General features: G+C 32.7%; 4 protein-coding genes and 1 long non-coding RNA gene across 8 annotated transcripts; all 5 read left to right on the top strand.

Moving 5' to 3' along the window:
* Positions 1-28: 28 nt before the first annotated feature.
* Positions 29-2,815, top strand: LOC130994235 (uncharacterized). The gene is made up of 7 exons (XM_057919273.1): positions 29-296; positions 807-845; positions 915-995; positions 1,085-1,887; positions 1,978-2,435; positions 2,517-2,570; positions 2,686-2,815. The coding sequence occupies exons 2-7, from the start codon at positions 809-811 to the stop codon at positions 2,813-2,815; spliced, it is 1,563 nt and encodes a 520-aa protein (XP_057775256.1). The 5' UTR covers positions 29-296; positions 807-808.
* Positions 2,444-4,511, top strand: LOC130992987 (uncharacterized). Of its 3 annotated transcripts, XM_057917700.1 has the most exons (7): positions 2,444-2,570; positions 2,726-2,791; positions 2,881-2,946; positions 3,069-3,238; positions 3,328-3,508; positions 3,594-3,923; positions 4,002-4,511. In XM_057917700.1, exons 4-7 carry the CDS (start codon positions 3,207-3,209, stop codon positions 4,362-4,364), a joined length of 906 nt encoding a protein of 301 aa, XP_057773683.1. In that variant the 5' UTR covers positions 2,444-2,570; positions 2,726-2,791; positions 2,881-2,946; positions 3,069-3,206; the 3' UTR covers positions 4,365-4,511. The 3 variants fall into 3 exon arrangements, with proteins under 3 accessions (XP_057773683.1, XP_057773682.1, XP_057773681.1); XM_057917699.1 differs by lacking the exons at positions 2,444-2,570; positions 2,726-2,791 and having other exon boundaries at positions 2,812-2,946; positions 3,594-3,710; positions 3,780-3,923; XM_057917698.1 differs by lacking the exons at positions 2,444-2,570; positions 2,726-2,791 and having other exon boundaries at positions 2,812-2,946.
* A 7,519-nt stretch (positions 4,512-12,030) lies between these two features.
* LOC130992986 (uncharacterized) lies at positions 12,031-13,150 on the top strand. The gene is made up of 2 exons (XR_009091540.1): positions 12,031-12,250; positions 12,855-13,150. It is a non-coding gene; the product is annotated as an uncharacterized LOC130992986 (long non-coding RNA).
* Positions 13,151-16,086: 2,936 nt separating this feature from the next.
* LOC130992985 (uncharacterized) lies at positions 16,087-18,244 on the top strand. 2 transcript variants are annotated; one of them, XM_057917697.1, is made up of 8 exons: positions 16,087-16,229; positions 16,331-16,813; positions 16,891-17,019; positions 17,273-17,359; positions 17,450-17,566; positions 17,668-17,730; positions 17,829-17,885; positions 17,963-18,244. In XM_057917697.1, the coding sequence occupies exons 1-8, from the start codon at positions 16,092-16,094 to the stop codon at positions 18,062-18,064; spliced, it is 1,176 nt and encodes a 391-aa protein (XP_057773680.1). In that variant the 5' UTR covers positions 16,087-16,091; the 3' UTR covers positions 18,065-18,244. The 2 variants fall into 2 exon arrangements, with proteins under 2 accessions (XP_057773680.1, XP_057773679.1); XM_057917696.1 differs by having other exon boundaries at positions 17,668-17,742.
* A 241-nt stretch (positions 18,245-18,485) lies between these two features.
* LOC130992984 (uncharacterized) lies at positions 18,486-19,797 on the top strand. Its single transcript, XM_057917694.1, has 5 exons — positions 18,486-18,664; positions 18,738-18,918; positions 18,997-19,104; positions 19,188-19,331; positions 19,425-19,797. The coding sequence occupies exons 3-5, from the start codon at positions 19,012-19,014 to the stop codon at positions 19,788-19,790; spliced, it is 603 nt and encodes a 200-aa protein (XP_057773677.1). The 5' UTR covers positions 18,486-18,664; positions 18,738-18,918; positions 18,997-19,011; the 3' UTR covers positions 19,791-19,797.
* Positions 19,798-20,465: the final 668 nt, after the last annotated feature.

Below are 20,465 nucleotides of genomic sequence, written 5' to 3'. Positions count from 1 at the left end.
ATTCATCGAAAAGGGTATCAATGTAAAATTCAAAATCAGCGATCTCTCCTCTATAGCAAATCCCGTGTAATCCGAATTTTCCATTTCGGCGATAGATTTATGTTCCGGTAGAATGGCGATTATGTTTTCCATTTCAAAAAATATTTTCATATCAGAAAGATTTCCTGAAACATTCTTACTTCTTTGTTTTCACATTCATCGGTTGAAAGGTCATTTTTTGTGGGCATTTTTTCACATTCATCGGTTGCAGTCTCTCGACATCAACGAAATACGGTGAATCTGATAGCTGATTCTAGGTAAATATAATTTAATGATTTGGTGAACTGAATTATCAAAGATTGGTTCTTTGTGGTTTTTATTTTTCAGTCCGAAATTTTATGATTTGTTGAATTTTACTCATTTGGTAAATCTAATTTCATGATTTGGTGAATTTGGTTGATTACTCATTCGCATATCTGTTGAATTGTAAACATATACTTCATTCAAATATCTTGTGAATTTCATGATCAGGTGAATTTGGTTGATTACTCGTTCGAATATCTGTCGAATTTCTGGTGAATTGGTATATTTAAAGTTTTCTGTTCCTTCATTAGAATTTGGATGAATATCTGTTCAATTGTAAACAAGACATGTAATTTTTATTGTTAAATTTTGTTTTATGACTTGTAAACAAGCATAAAAAATATTTTCACATTGAGTTTCAAATCATGTCGAAACATATACTTGATGTATGAAATTTGTATATATATCCACAACAGCAGTTCTTCGTATATCTCTGTAATCTGAATACATATTCTTTGTTTTAGATATGGAATCTTCTCCTGGCAAAGATGTCATAGTACCAGGTAAATTTTCGAATTGTTTTATATATGATTGAATGTTAGTATTAATGAAGCATTTTTTGATGTATTCAGATTCAACAAGTGATTCTTCTATTTCACCAGATAAGAAACGAACGAAATTTGTTTCCCATCATCATTCTAGATTAATGAAAGGTTGGCTGTATACATATCGTTTTTTGTTAACTCAGTAAAAGTGTGATCTATATCAAAACATAATCATTGTATGTTTTATGTATAAATAGGTAAACAACAAGTACCTCTACGTGCCGCCAGTCGTGTAACATTTTCCAAGAATAGTGGTAAAGTTCAAAAATCATCCAAAGTGGAATCTGATTTGATTATTATTGATGATGCTCCTGCAATAAGACCTATTCATTCAAGCAAATCAGTCGAGTTTATACCGCATGAAGCAAAATCTAAAGTATTGTCATTGAATACAAGAACAACACTTGCTTCTTTTCATGATGCGTTGCTGAAACTTAATACTGCTCAGAAGGATGCAGTTAGGGACATAGGATTTGGTAACATACTTGAATTAAGGGTTAAGGAGCTTCCTGGTCGACTTGCGTATTGGGCATTGAACAGTTTCAACCCAACAACGTGTGAACTGGAAATTAGCACTAGTATTCGAGTCAAAGTTACAGAAAATGATGTATATCGTGTGTTTGGTATACCCAAAGGATTTCGGAGGATCAAAAGATTTGACCGCCAAACCAGTAGTGAACTTTTTGATGATTGGGTTGCTCTGTTTCGTGTTGAGAACCGAGATAAAATCAAGATTGGCTTGGTAGTGAACGAGATGCTGAAATGCAAGACTGGAGGGACTTGGTTTAAGCGGCACTTTATGATCGCCATGTGTTTCTCTATATTTGAAAGCTTTTCGAACGGAACAGTACACCCCCATGTATTGAATACTCTTGTTGATGTTGACAAGCTTGCTGAATGGGACTGGGCAGAATATATGGTGCGTAGTCTTATAGAGAACAGAAAAACGTGGGGTGGCGATGAGACCAAGATGTATACAGGGCCATCGATTTTCCTTGTGGTAAGTATGAATATGAAATTGTAAATTTGTGGTAATAATCATATTTAATATTATTATTGCACATTAATGTTTCAAACTATCTTGTTTCAGCTTTTTTATGTTGATCGTATCAACATCAGTGGCACTATCTCTAAGAGGGTTTTTCCTATTCTGATGAGCTGGTCAAGCAGTGATTTACGTGAACGTCAGCGAATAGAGAAGGACAAACCAAAGTTTGGAATAGGAAGGTTATGTGAACCATTGACATTGCCAGCCAGATATGGTGTGAAATTTGATAACTCAGCAAAGTGCGAAAAACAAATAGAAGTTGTCGAGGATTACATTATATCGAAGAAGCTTAGGGAAGATGCTAAGTTTATAGCAAAGCGTATGGCTCAGCTGAACATTGTTGCAAACAGTGCATCGATAAAGGAGAAAGGATCAAAATTCTTTAAAGATAGCGTAGAGGAAGTGTTTAAACTTACTGGTGTTCGTATAGTGATTGATACGCCTGACAAATTGAAACAAGCACCTGTTACAGTTGATTTGGAAGATGATATAACAATGAGGTATAGAACTCATAAATAGTTAATTCAGCCTACACTTTTCAGTCATCTATGAACTTATAAATATTTATTGCGCTTTTTAAGGTGCCAGTTACATTCGAAACGCCCCCTTCGTCAACCAAGCAAAGTGCTGTACAGGTATATTTTTTACTAATATTACTGCAGATGTTTATTGCTGTTAGTACAGATTTTTCTTGCTGTTAGTTGTAAATTTATAATCTTTTATGTCTTAAATAGATTTAAATATATAAAGGAGAATAGCATTTGCAATTGACAATGATGTCTTGAATCAGGTGAACTTCAATGCTGCTAAGATAGCGAACAAAGAGAACCAAGTGTTTTGTACGCCATCTAAAACGGTAGTAGCCAAATATCTCACATGATACACATTTTTTATATCAATTAAGAGTTTTGCATTTTAACTTTAATGTTTCATTATTTCAATCAGACAGGAAATAGGTTTCGTACAGCTCTTGTTCCATTGGATGAGAATTCATCAGAACTGGCATCTAATGTATGTTTTCAGATAAATCTGAAACTTCACCGCCTAAATTAAAGTTATCTATAATTTGATTTATGTTTTCCGTATCATGCAAATGAATCAACTGATGAATTTTTTGGAAAATTAATATGAAGGTCAATGGAGGGGAATCACCAATCTATGGATGTGTGAGGAAAGACTTTCCTGTTAGGAAATTGCATTACAGATCTTACGATATTGATAATATTATATGCTGCACTACGCCTCTAAGCATTAGAGAGAAAGCCATTGCCATGTATTGTATGCATAGTCATTTTCTTCCTGAGTATGTACTTTCACAATACAAGTAATATTAAGTTTGATTTTGTAGCTATATGTTATATGTCTAATCTGTATCTTTAACCATATATTCAGAGGGAAGGTTCTTTTCATGTTCAAGGACATAGAGTTATGTATATTCGATTTGGTGTCTCTCCGAATAGGTAGTGTTGTGCAACCATCGATAATCAATGCATGGTCCATAATCTTAAACCACATTTTTGTAGCTGGTTCATCACAAAAACCAGTTCGTTTCTTTGCCTCTACAGACATATATGTAAGTATTCATAATTAAAACACCATTTATTTGGTTTGGATGTGGATGGATGATTTTTTTCTGGTTTCTTTATATTGAGTGACAGATTGATTGCATATCCCAGCCTGGAATGAGTTATGTTTCACGGCGTAAATTATTTTTCGATGGGATGGATCGTGAGCTTCGCTTGTATCAAACCAATTCACTTGGCTCTATTGATATGGTAATAATATGTAAGAACAGTTTACGTTATTTTGTAATCAAATCTCAAATTTATTTATTTGCTTCCCAGTTCTTTTTCCCGGTGTTTCCCGACGACCAGCCATATGTTCTATGTTTTGATCTTCCGAAAGAGGTGATTTTCATCATAGACACTTCTGTGGAAGTGAACAAACATCCCGTTAGTTCCAACTACAACGACTTGTGTCATATCCTTGTAAGTTTTCAGGATTGAGCCGTTCAATAAATTATTCGATAAATATTGTTTTACACTACATTGTTAATTTAATTTCAGCGGTCCTTATTGGCGGAGTTTTTGAACAACAACCGTGAACATTTAAGTTCAGCATCTGTTTCGAAATCAGTTATAGAAGTTTTAAATCTCAATTGTACAGCCCGTATCAATTCAGTAGATGTTGGGTTGTATGTGATGAGGCATATGGAAACGTTCGAGGGAGATACCTCTGTGAATTGGAGTACTGGAATAATGAATGCAACACAACATCAACTAGGATTACTGAGGCTGAGATACTGTGCAACAATTGTTTCATGGGAGAAGAACAAGTACAAAGATGAGATTTTGAAAGAGTCATCTACGAAATATGAGGCTGAACTTTCAGAGAATGCGTCAAAGTTTGATGGAGTTTTTACAGGATGAGACATGTTTTTTTAAAGGAGATTATAAAGTATAAAAGCATCCACCTGATTTTTTGTTAACATATTTTAGATACACGAGACATTTATTTTAGGGGAGATATTAGTTTTGTTTTTTAATTGTATTTTTGCTATGTTTTTCAAACTTATGTGGACGGATTTACATTCTCTCATATTGTTGTCTGATGAACAATGAAATGAACGTATTGTTTAATTAAATAGATTAATAATAGCTTAGCTTTTCATGTGAGTTTGCCTACTTTTTAAATATTTGCATTCGATAGATAACCATGTCCATGAACATGGTTCTGAACCTGTGATTTACACAGCTTGAATTAAGCATCCATAAACTAATTTTGTCAAGTAAAAAAAAAGTTTTAAAAACATTTATATTTCTAGTGCGGGCACTCGACATAATTATTTGGTAAACACTTATAATGTTTTAGGTAATTTATAACTGATTTTTATGAGTAATTTAAATCATTTTTTAGAACATATGTTTACATCTATGAATGGCCGCTTATTAGAATTGGTGTTTTTTTTTGTCTACAAATCTATACGAAACAATTAGAATAGAAACTATAAGATTTCATAAAAAGTGATGTTGGAAAATAAAATACGTAATTTATATTGTCCTACTTTTTTTTTAGACATATTTGTGAACTTTGTAGGTTGTTTGAACATAAGTATGAACTTTTTTTTTTCTTGAGGGAATTAATATGTGTTATTGTAAAATGCATTCATGTGGATATAAAAAGACATGTACATAATAAATCAGATCAGATTAAGAATCTTAGTAAGATATATGCACATATGGAACGTTTGAGATAAGCACATAGATTATTATATAAACACGTAAAAATTTTGTACCGTGCATTTTAATGAACGTATGGAGGAACATTTTATTTCAAGTAAAATAATTTATATGAATATTTGTTTGGAGGTATTGAACATTGCGATATTGTAGTTCAGAGAAAACAATATTGCATATGAAATTTGATACTTAGCATGAGAGAGAAAGTCATTGCCATATATTCTATGGAACTGAAGAAATCATGTTTGTGCAAACGTGTATATTAAATTTTAATACTTTGAACCTGGGAATGTGCCTTGTTCATGTTTATAAGCAATTTTATTCCTTTGTTCATGAAATTAAAAATGCTTCGGTTTTATTTAATTTTGTGTATATCCACATATATATGAACTAGTTAGAACCCGAGCAACATAAAATGTTTCATCTACAAAAAGAAATAAATGTAAACCTTATGTTGCCAGCATTTTATATGAACATATGTTTGAACATGTGTATATGAACTTCTGTTCAAACTTATTGCCAATTAGAAATAAATATGAACATTGTTAAAATGTGTTAAGTAGTAATTAGATTGTTTTAATTGGTTGTCTTTAATTATTGCTTTAAAGGGTTATTATTCTTATCTTTTTTTTTCGATTTCATTGATGAACATATGGTTGAACTTATTACGCATTATATAGAGTTATGAACATCGGTAATCGAGGCATGAATTTTATCAATGTAACGTTGTCATTGCATGAACATGTATATGAACACATGAGTATTCTATCTAACTGGTAAAAATTTTGTACCGTACATTTTAATGAACGTATGGAAGAACATTTTATTTCAAGTTAAATAATTTATATGAACATTTGTTTGGAGGTATTGAAGATTGCGATATCGTAGTTTTGAGGAAACAATATTGAATATGAAATTTGATACTCAACATGAGAGAGAAAGTCATTGCCTTGTATTCTATGCACGTCTATATGAAATTGAATAAATCATGTTTGTACGAACGTGTATATTAAATTTTAATACTTTGAACCTGAAAATGTGCGATGTTCATGTTTAAAAGCAATATTTTTCTTTTGTTCATGACAGAGAAAATGCTTCTGATTTATTTAATTTTGTGTATATCCACATATATATGAACTAGTTAGAAACCCAACAACATAAAATGTTAATTCTACAAAACGAAATAAATGAAAATATGAACATTGTTAAACTGTTTTGCCAACATTTTATATGAGCATATGTTTGACCATCTGGATATGAAATTATGTTCAAACTTATTGCCAATTAGAAATAAATATGCACATTTTAAAATTGTGTTAAGTATTGATTAGATTGTTTTAATTGGTTGTCTTTAGCTTTGCAATATTCTTTCGAGTTTTGTGCTTTAAAGGGTTACTATTGTTGGCTTTTTTTTTTGTATTATGACTCAAATTCATGTATGAACATATGCTTGAACTTATCACGCATTATATAGAGTTACGAATATCGTTAATTTAGGACATGAATTTTATCAATGTAACATTGTCATTGCATGAACATTTATATGAACACATGAGTATTATATCTACACGTAAAAAATTTGTACCGTACATTTTAATAAACGTATGGAGGAACATTTTATTTCAAGTAAAATAATTTATATGAACATTTGTTTGGAGATATTGAACATTGCGATATCGTAGTTCAGAGAAAACAATATTGCATATGAAATTTGATACTCATCATGAGAGAGAAAGTCACTGTCGTGTAATGTATGTAAGTGTATATGAAATTGAATAAATCATGTTTGTACGAACGTGTATATTAAATTTTAATATTTTGAATCTGGGAATGTGACTTGTTCATATTTATAAGCTATTTTATTCTTGTGTTAATGACAGATAAAATGCTTCGGGTTTATTTAATTTTGTGTATATCCACATGTATATGAACTAGTTAGCAACCCAACAACATAAAATGTTAAATCTACATAACGAAATAAATATAAATACTATGTTTCCACCATTTTATATGAACATATGTTTGAACATGTGAATATGAACTTGTGATCAAACTTATTGCCAATTATAAATAAATATGAACATTGTTAAAATGTGTTTAGTAGTGATTATATTGTTTTAATTGGTTGTCTTTAGTTTTGCAATATTCTTTCTAGTTTTGTGACCTTAGTATGGTGTCTGTGCTTCAAAGGGTTACTATTCTTGTCTTTTTGTTTTTGTATTAGGACTGGATTTCATTGATGAACATGTCATTTAATTGTTCATGCATTAGATAGAGTTATGAAGATCGTTAATCTAGGCATGAATTTTATCAATGTAACGTTGTCATTAAACGAACATGTATATGAACATATGATATTTTGAACAGCGTAAGGATTCTTATTTACATTTGAAATCCATGTTATGAAAATGGTAATCACACGAACATGTGATTATATCTCAATTAACATATATATGAACATATGATATGAAATTTTGTTCACACTTATTGAGAATTTGAAATAAATATGAACATTATTAAACTGTGCATGTTTTTTAGTTTATGAACACCATTATTTTGGACATGAATGTATCGTTGTCATTCCAAGTGAAATATTGAATGTTGCATGAACCTGTACATGAACATGTAATATTTTATTGTGATTAATTTGTATGAACATGTGTGAACTTCTTAATAAACTTGTTAAGACTTCTACTTATGTGAATATTCTACCTTTTAATCATTATGACTGCACCAAAAAATTTATGAACGTATATATGACCATGTATTGGTTTGATCATGTTAATGTAAATATGTATATTAATTTTGCTGAATGTTGTCCTATTACGAACAATGATGCATAATTTTACTTGTGCTGAATGTTTATTTTGCATTAAATATGAACCAGTCAAAATTCAAACTACATTAAATAATCCACGTAACGTACTACATAAGTATGAATTTTATTTTGTCAAGAATGTATATGATAAAAAAGTTGGATTTATTGAAATTTGAAATGTTTTTTGCACATCATTACGATGCACATTCAACCATCGTAATATTACACGTAAACGAATGCATGTTTGAACATTATTTTCATAGTGGTATAGTAGCCAAATAATTTTAAAAAATGATTTTGATGAATAAGCGGATTCAAACATCGAGTATTACCTATGATTAAGTGAAAATCCCAAAAACATAAATTCATTGAGTTAATTATGATTTTTAAAATAATATTGTTTCATTATAAATTTAATTTACGATAACCAATTCACCATTCGAAATTTAAAATTAGAATATTTTCATAATAATTATTGGTATGGCAAGAATATTTTTTTTTTGCCTACATTTTTTTCCCCGAATTGTATATTAAGTATATAACAAGGAATGTAACAATTACATTACGTAGTAAGCTGCAAATCTATATGGGAAGTATAGTTGAATTTGATTATTTTTATTGATACAAGTCTCCAAAAATGAATATGATAACGAAAATATTCTTTTTGGAAATATAATATTGATGGCATTTTGCCTGAGTAATAACAATATTAAAGTTAGAATTACAATGGAGAATATTTTTAGACTTTTGTTTTGTTTTTGGAAATACTTAATTTTTTCCGACATTGATTCGTTTTCACTAACAAGATCAGTTATTCTTTTATTCAGAATACTGTTAGCAACCTCCAATCCATCTCGCTGAGTTCGTATCCTCTGAAAAAATCGTTTCTGATAAGGAGGAACATCCGGATCTAACCATTTGAAATACCTGCAATCTCCTTCCTATGAATTTCATCAAAAAACAATTTTTAAATTTATATAATATAAGTTATTAATACGAACGTTACAGAGAGATGCTATTATATAGCGTACCGTAAATTTACAACAATAAAATCTTCGAAATGGATTGTCAAATGACTTGGACGTTTTGATGTCGGCTCTACATTGATGGTAGCAAAAAATATGCTGAAACTCATTCGCCATATTGAAAACCTTTGAGATATGTGTTTTTAATGAATTGTATCTGTATGAAAACTACCGATGGAGGAAAATATGAACAGTTCGTTTTTATTTATAATGTTAGCGATATTTTACGTGATTAATGGATATAACTGTCTCATAAATTGAATTCATTTAAAATATAAGGTTACGTAACGTCCCTAATATTGGATACTATTTGTTTAACCAACGGTGCCCCCCACCTAATGATATTATTGATTTGTTCTATCAGTATATCATTGACCTAAGTGACAAATAATAAATATGGAATAAATATTGTATATTACGGAAAGTATATAGTATATTGATATGAATATTATTTTGATTCGCTGAATTTTATAGAGATTCACCAGTATTATAATATTTAATTTATAAAAAAAAATGTGTTGTACTAAAATATTGTGAAATACGAGTAAGTTTTTTTTCATTCGAAGTGGTTTATATTTAATCTCAATAGTATATGATACTAAGAACGAACCTTAATACTAATCATAATGATTATTGCAGAAAAATTCATGATTTTGTTCATCCTATATTTAATATGAATATTAGATTTGATTCGGCGAAATTTATGTTGATTCATACTAAAGGATTAATATTGACAATGGAGTCATCCTAAACCTAATGGAGTCATACTAAAGGATTAATATTTGAAACATATATTCGTTAAATTGAGAATATATAAGGTTAAATTAAATATTTTAATGATACGGTATCCTCTTCCCATTTACTACTGTCTAAACCAACATCTTAAATATTATATTTAATATGAATATTAGATTTGATTCGCCGAAATTTATGTTGATTCACGATTATTAGAACATTGTGAATAAACGTTGTGACATCCCGACATTTTCATAGGAAATATAGAAGACCTTTAATTAAGTATATTATTGATACACGCCCGTTATTTAACAACCATATTATATCAAGGAAATTGATATAGATATGCTCACAATATTTCTATTTTATTTGATTATCGATCGATTTAAATTTTAATCAAATGCTGAGTTATGTGAAAAATATTATTACTAGTATTCCTCATTTTATTTAATCATTTATCCATCACCTAGCTTATTTATTATTATTATTTTGAGTCTAAGGCCCATATATATGTATATATGGTATATAGTTAGAGGATTAAATTATTTATGTCCTTAAGCCCAAACAATTGTAGGCTTAAGTTTTATATTTTTATTAAAGCCCAAAATGGATACTGCAGCGTGAAAAAAAGAAATGAATGATTTCCATCTGACACAGATCAGATTTCTGCCAGCGTCTTTACACTCACGGAGAAATCCTTTCTTGCAAATCTGCCCAAACTCTTCTTCCCACTGTACTAACACCTTTTTCTTTCACTCCCAAACTCTTCTTCCCACTGTACTGACACCTTTTTCTTTCACTCTTATTCTTTAGTAACAATCCCACCAGAACATTCCCACTCTTTTGCTTATCAATCTGCAGTAACTTCATCTCCCTCTTTTCACTTCTCACTTTCACTACACATACTGTTCAACTCAAAAAAAAAAGGGGAGAACTTTCACTATTCTATTGCTACTTCAGGAACTCAAGTTCACCAAACATTTTGATCAAGCAAAACAACAAAATACAGTCACACAAACAAATCCAATACAAGGTTCGATCTTCTCCCTTTCAACTTTATATCACAGCATGTATCCCTCTACATCAAAGTTAGAATTTGACTTGAAATCTCACACATAGACATGAACTTGAGCAGTAAACTTTTATTCATAACTTGTAAAAATTTAGTAAACCACAGCTACAATAGATGATTAAAATCTGTACCAACAAAACACCAAGACTCGATCTTTTTCCCCTTCCTTCCTCGAGAACCAATTCCCATCATTCTACAAGAACTTACCTTGCTTCCCAAATCAAATCTGCAAGATTCAATCTTCCTTTCCTTTCCTCTTGGTCTGGGGTGTGAGAGTCAAGGGAAATGAGGGGGCTTTCTGCCGGTGCGAGGACGGCGGCGGCACGGCGACTTTCAAGGCGCCGATTGCTCGACCGACCGCGAGGGAGAAGGAAGAGCCGGCTGTACAGCGGCGCTGCTATGGTGGGGACGTCGCCTAAGTGGCCGACCACCACATGCAGAGGGAGAGACGACGGAGAAGGACTGGGCCGTGGGAGGAGACGCCGGTGGCTGGCGGTGGCGCGGCCGAAGGCCAGGCGCGCTGCCCGCTGCGTGAACGGCAGCAGCGGCGGCGGTCTTCCTAGGCCGTCCGCTGCAGAGGGCGCAAAAGGGGAGAGTAGCGCGAGGCGGCTGAAGGCGAGTCTCGCCGGAGCGGCTGCAGGCGGCGGCGGCGGCGCTCTTCGGCCGCCTGATGTGCGCCAGGAGGAGGAGACGGAGGAGACGGTGATGAGTAAGGGAGGCTTCAGAGCCGGCGATCCTCGCCGGGGATGGAGCGGGCGGCGGCGGCAGATCTTGGAGGGAGAAGCGGCGATGGTTCAGGGAGAGAGAGAGAGGACGGTGAGGAAGAGAGGGAGGGCCGATCGATGGAGTGAGGAGAGAGAGAGACCCATTTGTTTTAATTTCTTTTGACTTTCTTTAGGGCTTTCTTAGCATTAATTTGGGCTTAAGTTGTTTTGGGCTCCTCTTTTTTTTTTTTTTTCCTATGGGCCGATTTTTATTGAGCTGATGGGCTGATTTTATTAATTTTCATGGGTTCTACATTCTTAATATAATACTTGGGCTGCATTATTAATAACAAGTCTTTAAATTATTTTCTTTGGGCTTTAAATATTACTTTGGACCTGTAAATGTTTTAATAAAAATATTAATTTTTCTTCCAATAATAAGATTCTATATTTTCTTTAAATGATTAATAATTTTTAGATTTAGTGTTAATTATATTTGTTAAAATTACTAATTATGTATTAAAAGTTTATGGATTCACAGAGATTATTAATTCGGGCAAAGTGTATCAATAGTTAGTGATTTTCCCCTCTTTATTTAGAAGTTAGAATAGCACCAAGAGACCTATTAAGAATAGATTTCTTGTAGGCCTTGAGGACCAGGAGGATTAGCACTGCTTTCCCGTGACAGGTTTACGATTAAACTACAGGCTTTGCCTATTCAGGTGAGTTTTATTTTACATACAATGTATCTTGAGTTATATAAGCTCTGATATTTCATGAAAATTATCTGTTTATCCAATATAAATATTTTTTATGTGCGTTCTGTAATTGTTTAAGGCTCACTTAAGCATCGATCGAGATTCTCATTTGGCCTAACACGCTAAATGAGGATTGTGTACACAAGGTTAGTGGCTCGATGGGTTGATCGCCATCGTGCACTAACAGATTAGAACGTTATAAGGGTGGGTGCTTGACAGGAGGTTATCCGGAGCACGGTGCTTGACAGGAGGTTATCCGGAGCACAGTTAAGACTATTGATTCTGACCGGGTGCGTCCCGAGATCAATAACAGAATTTTGGATCTGACTGGGCGTATCCCGGGATCAGTGAATATGGGGAGAAAGTGAGTAACAATCGAACGTACATGGCGCGCCACTTAATGAAGAAAAGTTTTGTCATGCTTAGAAGTGGATTTCTGTTTTTAAACCTTCTGAGTTATGATTGAGATATTGGATAAACTACTTCGACTATTTCTTAAAATATTTCAAAAACTCGTGCCCACTGAGTACATTAGTACTCAACCCAAATTATTTTCAAATATTTTCAGGTTGATCGGCTGGTGCAGACGGGGCTGAGCTGAGGCTGGGTACCACAATGTCTTTTGCTTCCGCTAACGACTAGCTTGTCATTTCGTCTGTTAAATTCTCTAAACTTAGAATTTCTATTATGTGGTACAATATTATCTTATTGGGCTTAAACTCTTATCCTATATTTCTATTAATAAAGCTATCTTTGATTATGATCAGAGTCACGAAACTAAATTTATGTGATCCTGAGTTGGAATATTGTCATTTGATTGGCAACTCTTAAGGCCTTTCAATTTACCTCATTTCATTTTATCTCATTGGAATATGAATACCCAATTTAACGGGTAAATTGTCGAGTTTATTCCGGTTGATTAAGACTTTTCATTATTTTTTCCTATTTCTTCTTGCTTGGGGAAGTCGGGTCGTTACAAACGTGGGATAACTTTACACAACCTTTCATTTTCAGGATTCATATGATACAATACTTTAATAAAGAGAGTGACTCTATATAATATATTATAAGGGTTTCGAAAAACTATATTGACAATAAGGAGAAATTCAGCGAACATTTACAATATGATTGTAAAGAAAATATGGTTTACATATATAGTGTCATTCAACAAATTAGATACTTACATAAAAGAACATAGATTTTTATATATGACAATTTGGAATTGTTTTAAACTAATCTGAAAAGTTTTCCATTATAAAATCGTTAATGTTTATTATTTAAATGTTATATGATATTAATTACATACCGTAATAATATTTCAGTAATAAATAACATTATTGTGCTCAAATCAGATTAAATTAATTGTTACGCGGAAAATGGGAATATCCTAGATTGCTGAAAGTTTGAAATACGTATTAATTAAAATCTTTAAAACTATTGTTAGTTTTTCATTAAAAATAATAATAAGATATTAGATAATTTTTAATACTTGCAAGTACTAAAGAGGGGTTTTTTGTTTGTTTGAATTTTTTTTTTATGTAAATTATAAAGCGTGTTTCATTAATATGATAAACATTAAAATAATATGAATTATGCAGTCACCTACTCACCACATTTATTGATTTAACCTACCATTTTAACACCACATATTTTCTATGTTCACAGCGATTGCAGAGTAAATAAGGTTGGATTTCTTCACGCATTTTTTAGAGAATATATATGCGAATCATATTTAACTTGTATATGATAATACTTCGGATATAGGCAGAAGTGGGAAAATCGTCGGATCATTGGCTTGGAAAAACGTACTTGCTGATTTAGGTAAGCGAATCTTGTTAGTTATGTGCTGACTATTGTTCAAGGAATTTGAAAATGATTTGAATCTCATAATTTGAAAATGACTTGAAAATTTACTGACTTTGGAGTTTTTTTTTTCTGACAAGGGTTTTTAAGTAACTGTGTGAAATGTCGAAGATGGATGATGTCGGTGGAGGTATGAAGTTGGAGTTATTTTTTTTCGTTACAAGGGTTTTAAAAAGAACAAGGGTTCGTCACAATTTTTCAATGTGGATCCCATTACTAACTTCGGAATACAGCTTAAATTGATAGATATGTAGACTGTTTGATTTGTGCATTATTTCTCTATAATTTGAGTTTGGAAATATGTATAAATCAGAACACGTGTGTTACAAGAATTAAGATGTGGAAGGGAGGGGGGCCCGTTATTGTTTATTTCTCAGCATCAAAGGGGGACCATATGTGTTTTTTTTTGTCTGGAAGTCCTTTCATTCTCATGTAATTAACTGCTCTAACTACTTTCTCTCGTATGTAAATTTTTAAAAAGATACAGGTGATTCTGTGGACCAGGAAAGTGTGGAAGGGGGTGAGTACTATATATTTAAAACGTACTTGTTTGCCTTTATTTGGGGCTTTAAAATTAGATAAAGACTGACAATAATTTGTGTGATTCTTATGATATTTTGCGTCCAATAGATACAAGGACATCAAGAATATGTAAGTTAATCCGAATTCAATCCGAGGTATGTAACAACAAACTATGATAATTTTTTTGCTTACTTCAGTTTACGGAGGTAATCCTGCATCGAAAAGAAAGAGAACTGGCAAAGGGAAAATGAAGGTGGATAATCAGTTTGTGGGTGCGTCGTCCGAACCGGGTATGTAATACTGTCAAATAATTAACGTAAAGTTAGTACTAAAAAGTTATTTACAATACGCCAACTTATATAGTGTATATTAGCTTTGTTAGACGTCATTAGTTTCGTTATATAAGTTCATATTCCCTTTTTTTGTGGTTTGAACACAAGATCAACTTATTCTGTTGACAAGATGCGAGGTATATTGAACATGAACGGCGAACGATGTTTTTGATTTTGCTTTAGTAAATGGAATTAATTTTCTATAATTATCTTGGTTTCAGATTCTGAAACTCCAAAAGATACAACAGCAAAGAAACGAAGATTTCCGTCTTCGAAAGTTCTCACGGTGATAACAGGTATGACAAACCATATATATCACTGTGTTGTCTATTTAGAATGCTTCTTAATCAACAAATTTGATTCATAAAATTCTCAGATGGAAATGGTGGTTCCAGCAACGAACACCCAATGGATGTAACAGGTCTTTAACATTTATATATATTTTGTTTGTCTATATATGATTTTGTGCAACAGTTCTCTTTTTATGATATAGTGTAACTTATGTTTTCTGAACAGGTCTGGCCAGTGAAAAAGATAACGAAGTTGGAGATGTGACAGATAAGGCTAACGAGCAATCTACTGACAAACCAAATACCGCAGGTGGCAATAGTAAACCAGTCTTCTTGGGTCTACATACAAGGACCACACCTGCTTCTTTCTGCAGAACATTGTCGAAGTTAAATACGGCTCAAAAGGAAGCAGTAATAAGTATGGGTTTTGGAGGCTTGTTGGAAATGAGAGTGAGCTTTCTGCCCAATCAGTTGGCATACTGGTTGTTAGATAATTTTGATCACAAAACTAGGGAATTGGTGATCGATGACAATGTAAAGATAAAAGTAACTGAAGATGATGTGCATAGGGTATTTGGTTTTCCTAGAGGTAGTGAAGTGATTAATAGATTCCTCTATTCTAGTTGCACTGCACTGAGTCTGCAGTGGGTGCGCTCCTTCAATGTTATGAATCGTGACAATATCAAAATTAAGGCTGTGTTAGAAAAAATGTTAATGGAGACTGATGGGGGGCCATGGTTCAAAAGACAGTTTCTTATTGCTGTGCAGTTTACTTTGATAGAGAGCTATCCATTCGTCATGAAATGCTTGGAGGATTTAGATGTGGTGAAGAATTGGAATTGGGGTAGATATGTATTGAATGCTATGGTTCATCATGCTGAAAACTGGTCCAAGAATCGAAAGAAAATATTATGTGGTCCGATACTCTTGCTTGTGGTATGTTCATATTATGACTTTTTTATTTACAATCCTGTGCAGCTATAGTGTTCTACACATATTAGTGAGAAATTATATTAAAAATTTACATTCATGTGCAGTTTTTATATGTGGACCGAATGACCATGAAAGGTATGAGGGTACCTCGATCGATACCAATATGCGTGAACTGGCCAAGCAACGAATTAATGCAGCGCCAGAAACTTGAGACTGATAAACGTTTTTTTGGTTCTGGATCACTGCGTGGTCCAATACCACTGCCAACATCTGAAGACTTTGCTCTTGAAAATGTCAGCGGGGATATAGCTGTGGGTGTTGGAGAGTCGCCAGAGAGACTGCTGCAAGCAAGGATGATTAAGATATCACGTGAGATAGGTGAGAAGTCAAGGTTTCTTAAGAGTGTTATGTTAGAGGCTTCGGATGAGCATAGAAGTTCGGATGTTTTCAAGGAGTGCGTTGTCAAATGTTCCCGTATATCGGGTCTTCCTCTGGATGAGATCTACAGCGGTTCAACACAAGCTGATGTGATTCCACCGTCAACTGAAAGGCAGTATGATACGGGTGGTCGACTTGAGACAGAAAATGTATGTCCTTTTTTTTCCAAAGTATTATGATTGATATAGTACACAATTAACGACTTATTTAATTTATAATGTGTCAGGTTGATATACCTGTTGAAGAGGCTGTTCGTGATGAGGTCGATATACCTGTTGAAGAGGCTGTTCGCGATGAGGTCGATATACCTGTTGAAGAGGCTGTTGAACAGGTTGATATGCCTGTTGATAAAGAGGTATTCACCTATGTAGACCTCTTCATGCAAATATCTTGATTTGTTCTCTTAAAATATTCCATATATATATTGTATATTAATAAGATTATTATGCGGAGTGATCCAATTCTTTTTATAATTGTTTACTTCCATACTCGTATTTATATATTTTTCCTAATATATTGGATCCATTTGAATTAGTTTGCAGTAATTTTACTATACTTGATATTCGACCTGTAAATTATAATAAAATTTTATTAAAATAATCTTTTAGGCAACGGTGAGTGAGGGGTTGTCTAATGATGTCGTTTTGACTGATGATCTTGAAGCTGGACTTACTTGTTCTGCCATGCCTGATAAGGTAAATATTATTTGGAAGACATGTTTGAAATTTGAAATACCATTCATTCTTACTGTGAATTAAACACAAATTTTTATATCCTTTTCGCAGAATGTTGAAAATGAAAATCTCACTATCGAAGGTGATGAAAGGGATAAGTTGATTGGTGAATATGTGACGGAGGAGATTCACACAAAATCGTCTCCTAAGCTATGTGTTACTGAGCAGGTATTTATTGAACACCTTCAATAACGTATAGTAATTGTTGTATATGTGTATATTGTAAACTTTGCATTTTCTGGTATTAAACTCTATATGATAAACATTAGGAGGTAGGAAATAAAAGTGCTGTTGAGTCAGAAAGCTCCTACCAGGTTTCAACTGTTGACAAGGTCCGTGGGAAGGTATATTATTTTGTTTAATGATACTATATTATATGTCTCCTTATAATATATAGACTCACATATTATGTTAACTTAAATCGAAACAGAGTATATCGAAAGTTCAAAAAGTTAAGATACCTCCGAAGATAAGGCAGTCACAACGGGTAACAAACTTCTCCTATTTTTTATTCATTTCATATGTTTATATATTGTTTTTATATAGACAACGTCGTGGTTTCAGGTTAGGAAGTCATCAAATGATGTGAACGAAGGTGGTGCGAAAGAACAGGAAACTAATCCAAAATTGGTAAAATATAAGTTTACTAGAAGGGGTAGAAAGTAATTCGATATGGTTGTATGATAAACAAATATTTTGTGAAACAGGTTCTTGCTAAACACCTCAATCTGTCACAGGTTTTGCGTCTCCCACTGTGCAGGGTAGACGAAGATGTATGTCTTACATGACTAGTACTTGTTTGATGGTGTTAGACTTCGTATTATGATATGTATATATTTTGCTATATACTGATTGTTCACATATTAAGTTTTTGTATGTGCATGTATGACTTTGAACATATTAATGAACATTGCGTGTGACTTTGAACATATTAATGAACATTGCGTGTGGTGTTCTTATGAACAATGGTTTGGACAGGGTTATTTATTATGAACACTAATGCGAACTTATTAAGAGAAAGCACGTTTCTGTGAACTTGTGTTTTCTTAGTACTGATTAAATATGCTATTACTCGATTTAGATTGGAAGTAGTTTATCTATCGGTAGTCCAATTATAAATGGACCAACTGAAGAAGGTGGCATTCGGACAAAGGCAAGAAAGTTTAAGTCTCCATACCTTCAAAGGGAACAATGCCCATTCAAAAAGTTGACTTTAGAAGAAAGAGAAATTGGGTTGTACACCATCTATTGTGATACACGTGACGGGTATAATTATCAAATTAGTTTTGCATGCAGCTAATATTTTATTTGTGCATTATACTGAATTTAAACTATGTAGGTCTGAAATACTATTCTCATACAAATCAATAGAGGTTAGTAGAGCAGGATTTCAAACATTGCGAAAGGGACGCGTTGTTGGATGTTCGATAATTAATGCTTGGTGTTTGTGGTTGAATAATCAAGAGGAGAAACGGTCTAATGATTCACCATTGAGTTTTTTTTGCGGCACAGGTTTATACGTAAGTTCTAACTAAATTGTTATTGTATCATTTAATAGACGTGGCATGACTTGAGTATATTTAATTTACTCTCTATAGACTGGTGGGTGTGACATGCAATACTCTGAACATAGTAGTAGATTCAATGTTGGATTGACTACTGAGTTGGCCATGTATAAAGGAAGACATCTACATCTACTAGATATGGTCAGTATTTAGTAACAATATTTTATTTAGTTATATATAATATCTCATTTGGTTGTTTTAAGACCATGCACAAATGTATGTAGATTTTCTTTCCAGTCGCAGACAAGGGTATGTACTTTGCCCTTTGTTTTGATACAAAAAGGGGAAAATTGTTCGTGCTAGACAGCATGGTTGATGTGGATGAAGATGGTCGCATGAAAGAGTATGAACGAGTGTCTAGCTTAATGGTAAGTTAAACAATATTACTTAATTTCATTCGGGCATTAAAAGTTTTAAATACCAATAGTATTGATTATATTTTGTTGCCATGTTCTTTTAAGCGTCAACTTCTGGTTGATTATTTGAATCATGCCGGCGAAGAAAACAGAGCAAAGAAAGCTGGTAAAACAAAACTTCATGTAGTTAAGTTGAAGTGGGCAGATGGCATTAATAAAGAGGACACGGGAATTTACATGATGCGACATCTAGAGACATTCATGGGTGATTATGGCGCTAGTTGGAAGTGTATTTCTGTTGTGTCACGAGCGAAGCAACTCCACGTTTTGCGAGTCCGTTATGGCTCTACACTTGTGGGCTGGGAGCAAAATAAAAATGGGGTGGCTGTGAAGAGTGAAGCATCTGAATATTATGTTACGATTAGCCAGGTTGAAAACTTCAATGCCAACATTATGTTGATTGGTTCTTAAAGTAGTATTCGTTTTATTACTATGGATTTTGACATTTGAATTTAACATATTTAAGTGAACTTAAGTTTTATTTGTTTAGTGTGTTTCGGTAAGCGTTGTTATGATTACATAGTTATAAAAAACATAACTGTTTCCAAAAAGTATTTAATATTATAAGCTTCAATAAACTAAATTTTATAGGTGATAATTTTTAGTTTAGCTTCCATAAACTAAACTAAAAATTAACAATTTAACACTAATATATGTATCGAATCATCTTTATGTGAACATATGCTAAACATTTTCAGATAGTAAACTAATTGTGTAAATGCATGAAAAAGTGAATTTTATTGTGGCAGTAATTTATATGAACATGTGCTTGAACATATTAAGTATTGGGCAGTTATGATGAAGTTCAGTAATCTACACTTGATTTGAATGAATATAACTTTGTCATATAAACTGAATAATCGAATTTTGTTTGAATGTTTTTCTGCACATGTATTATTTTGAACATAGTGTCTTATTTATATTTATGAGATATCTTATGTATTTAGTCCAAATGAGAGCTATTATTGAAACATATTTACATAGGTCGGATTGTAAATAAATGTGAAAACTATAATCTCATTAATAATTGAACATAAATTTAAATCCGATATAAATAACCTAAATTCATATATTCAACAGAATACA

Source organism: Salvia miltiorrhiza, chromosome 7, assembly GCF_028751815.1.
Source record: "Salvia miltiorrhiza cultivar Shanhuang (shh) chromosome 7, IMPLAD_Smil_shh, whole genome shotgun sequence".
Classification (NCBI taxonomy): Eukaryota; Viridiplantae; Streptophyta; class Magnoliopsida; order Lamiales; family Lamiaceae; genus Salvia; species Salvia miltiorrhiza.
Note: the sequence above shows the minus strand (reverse complement) of the source record. Positions and strands in the feature narration are given on the sequence as shown.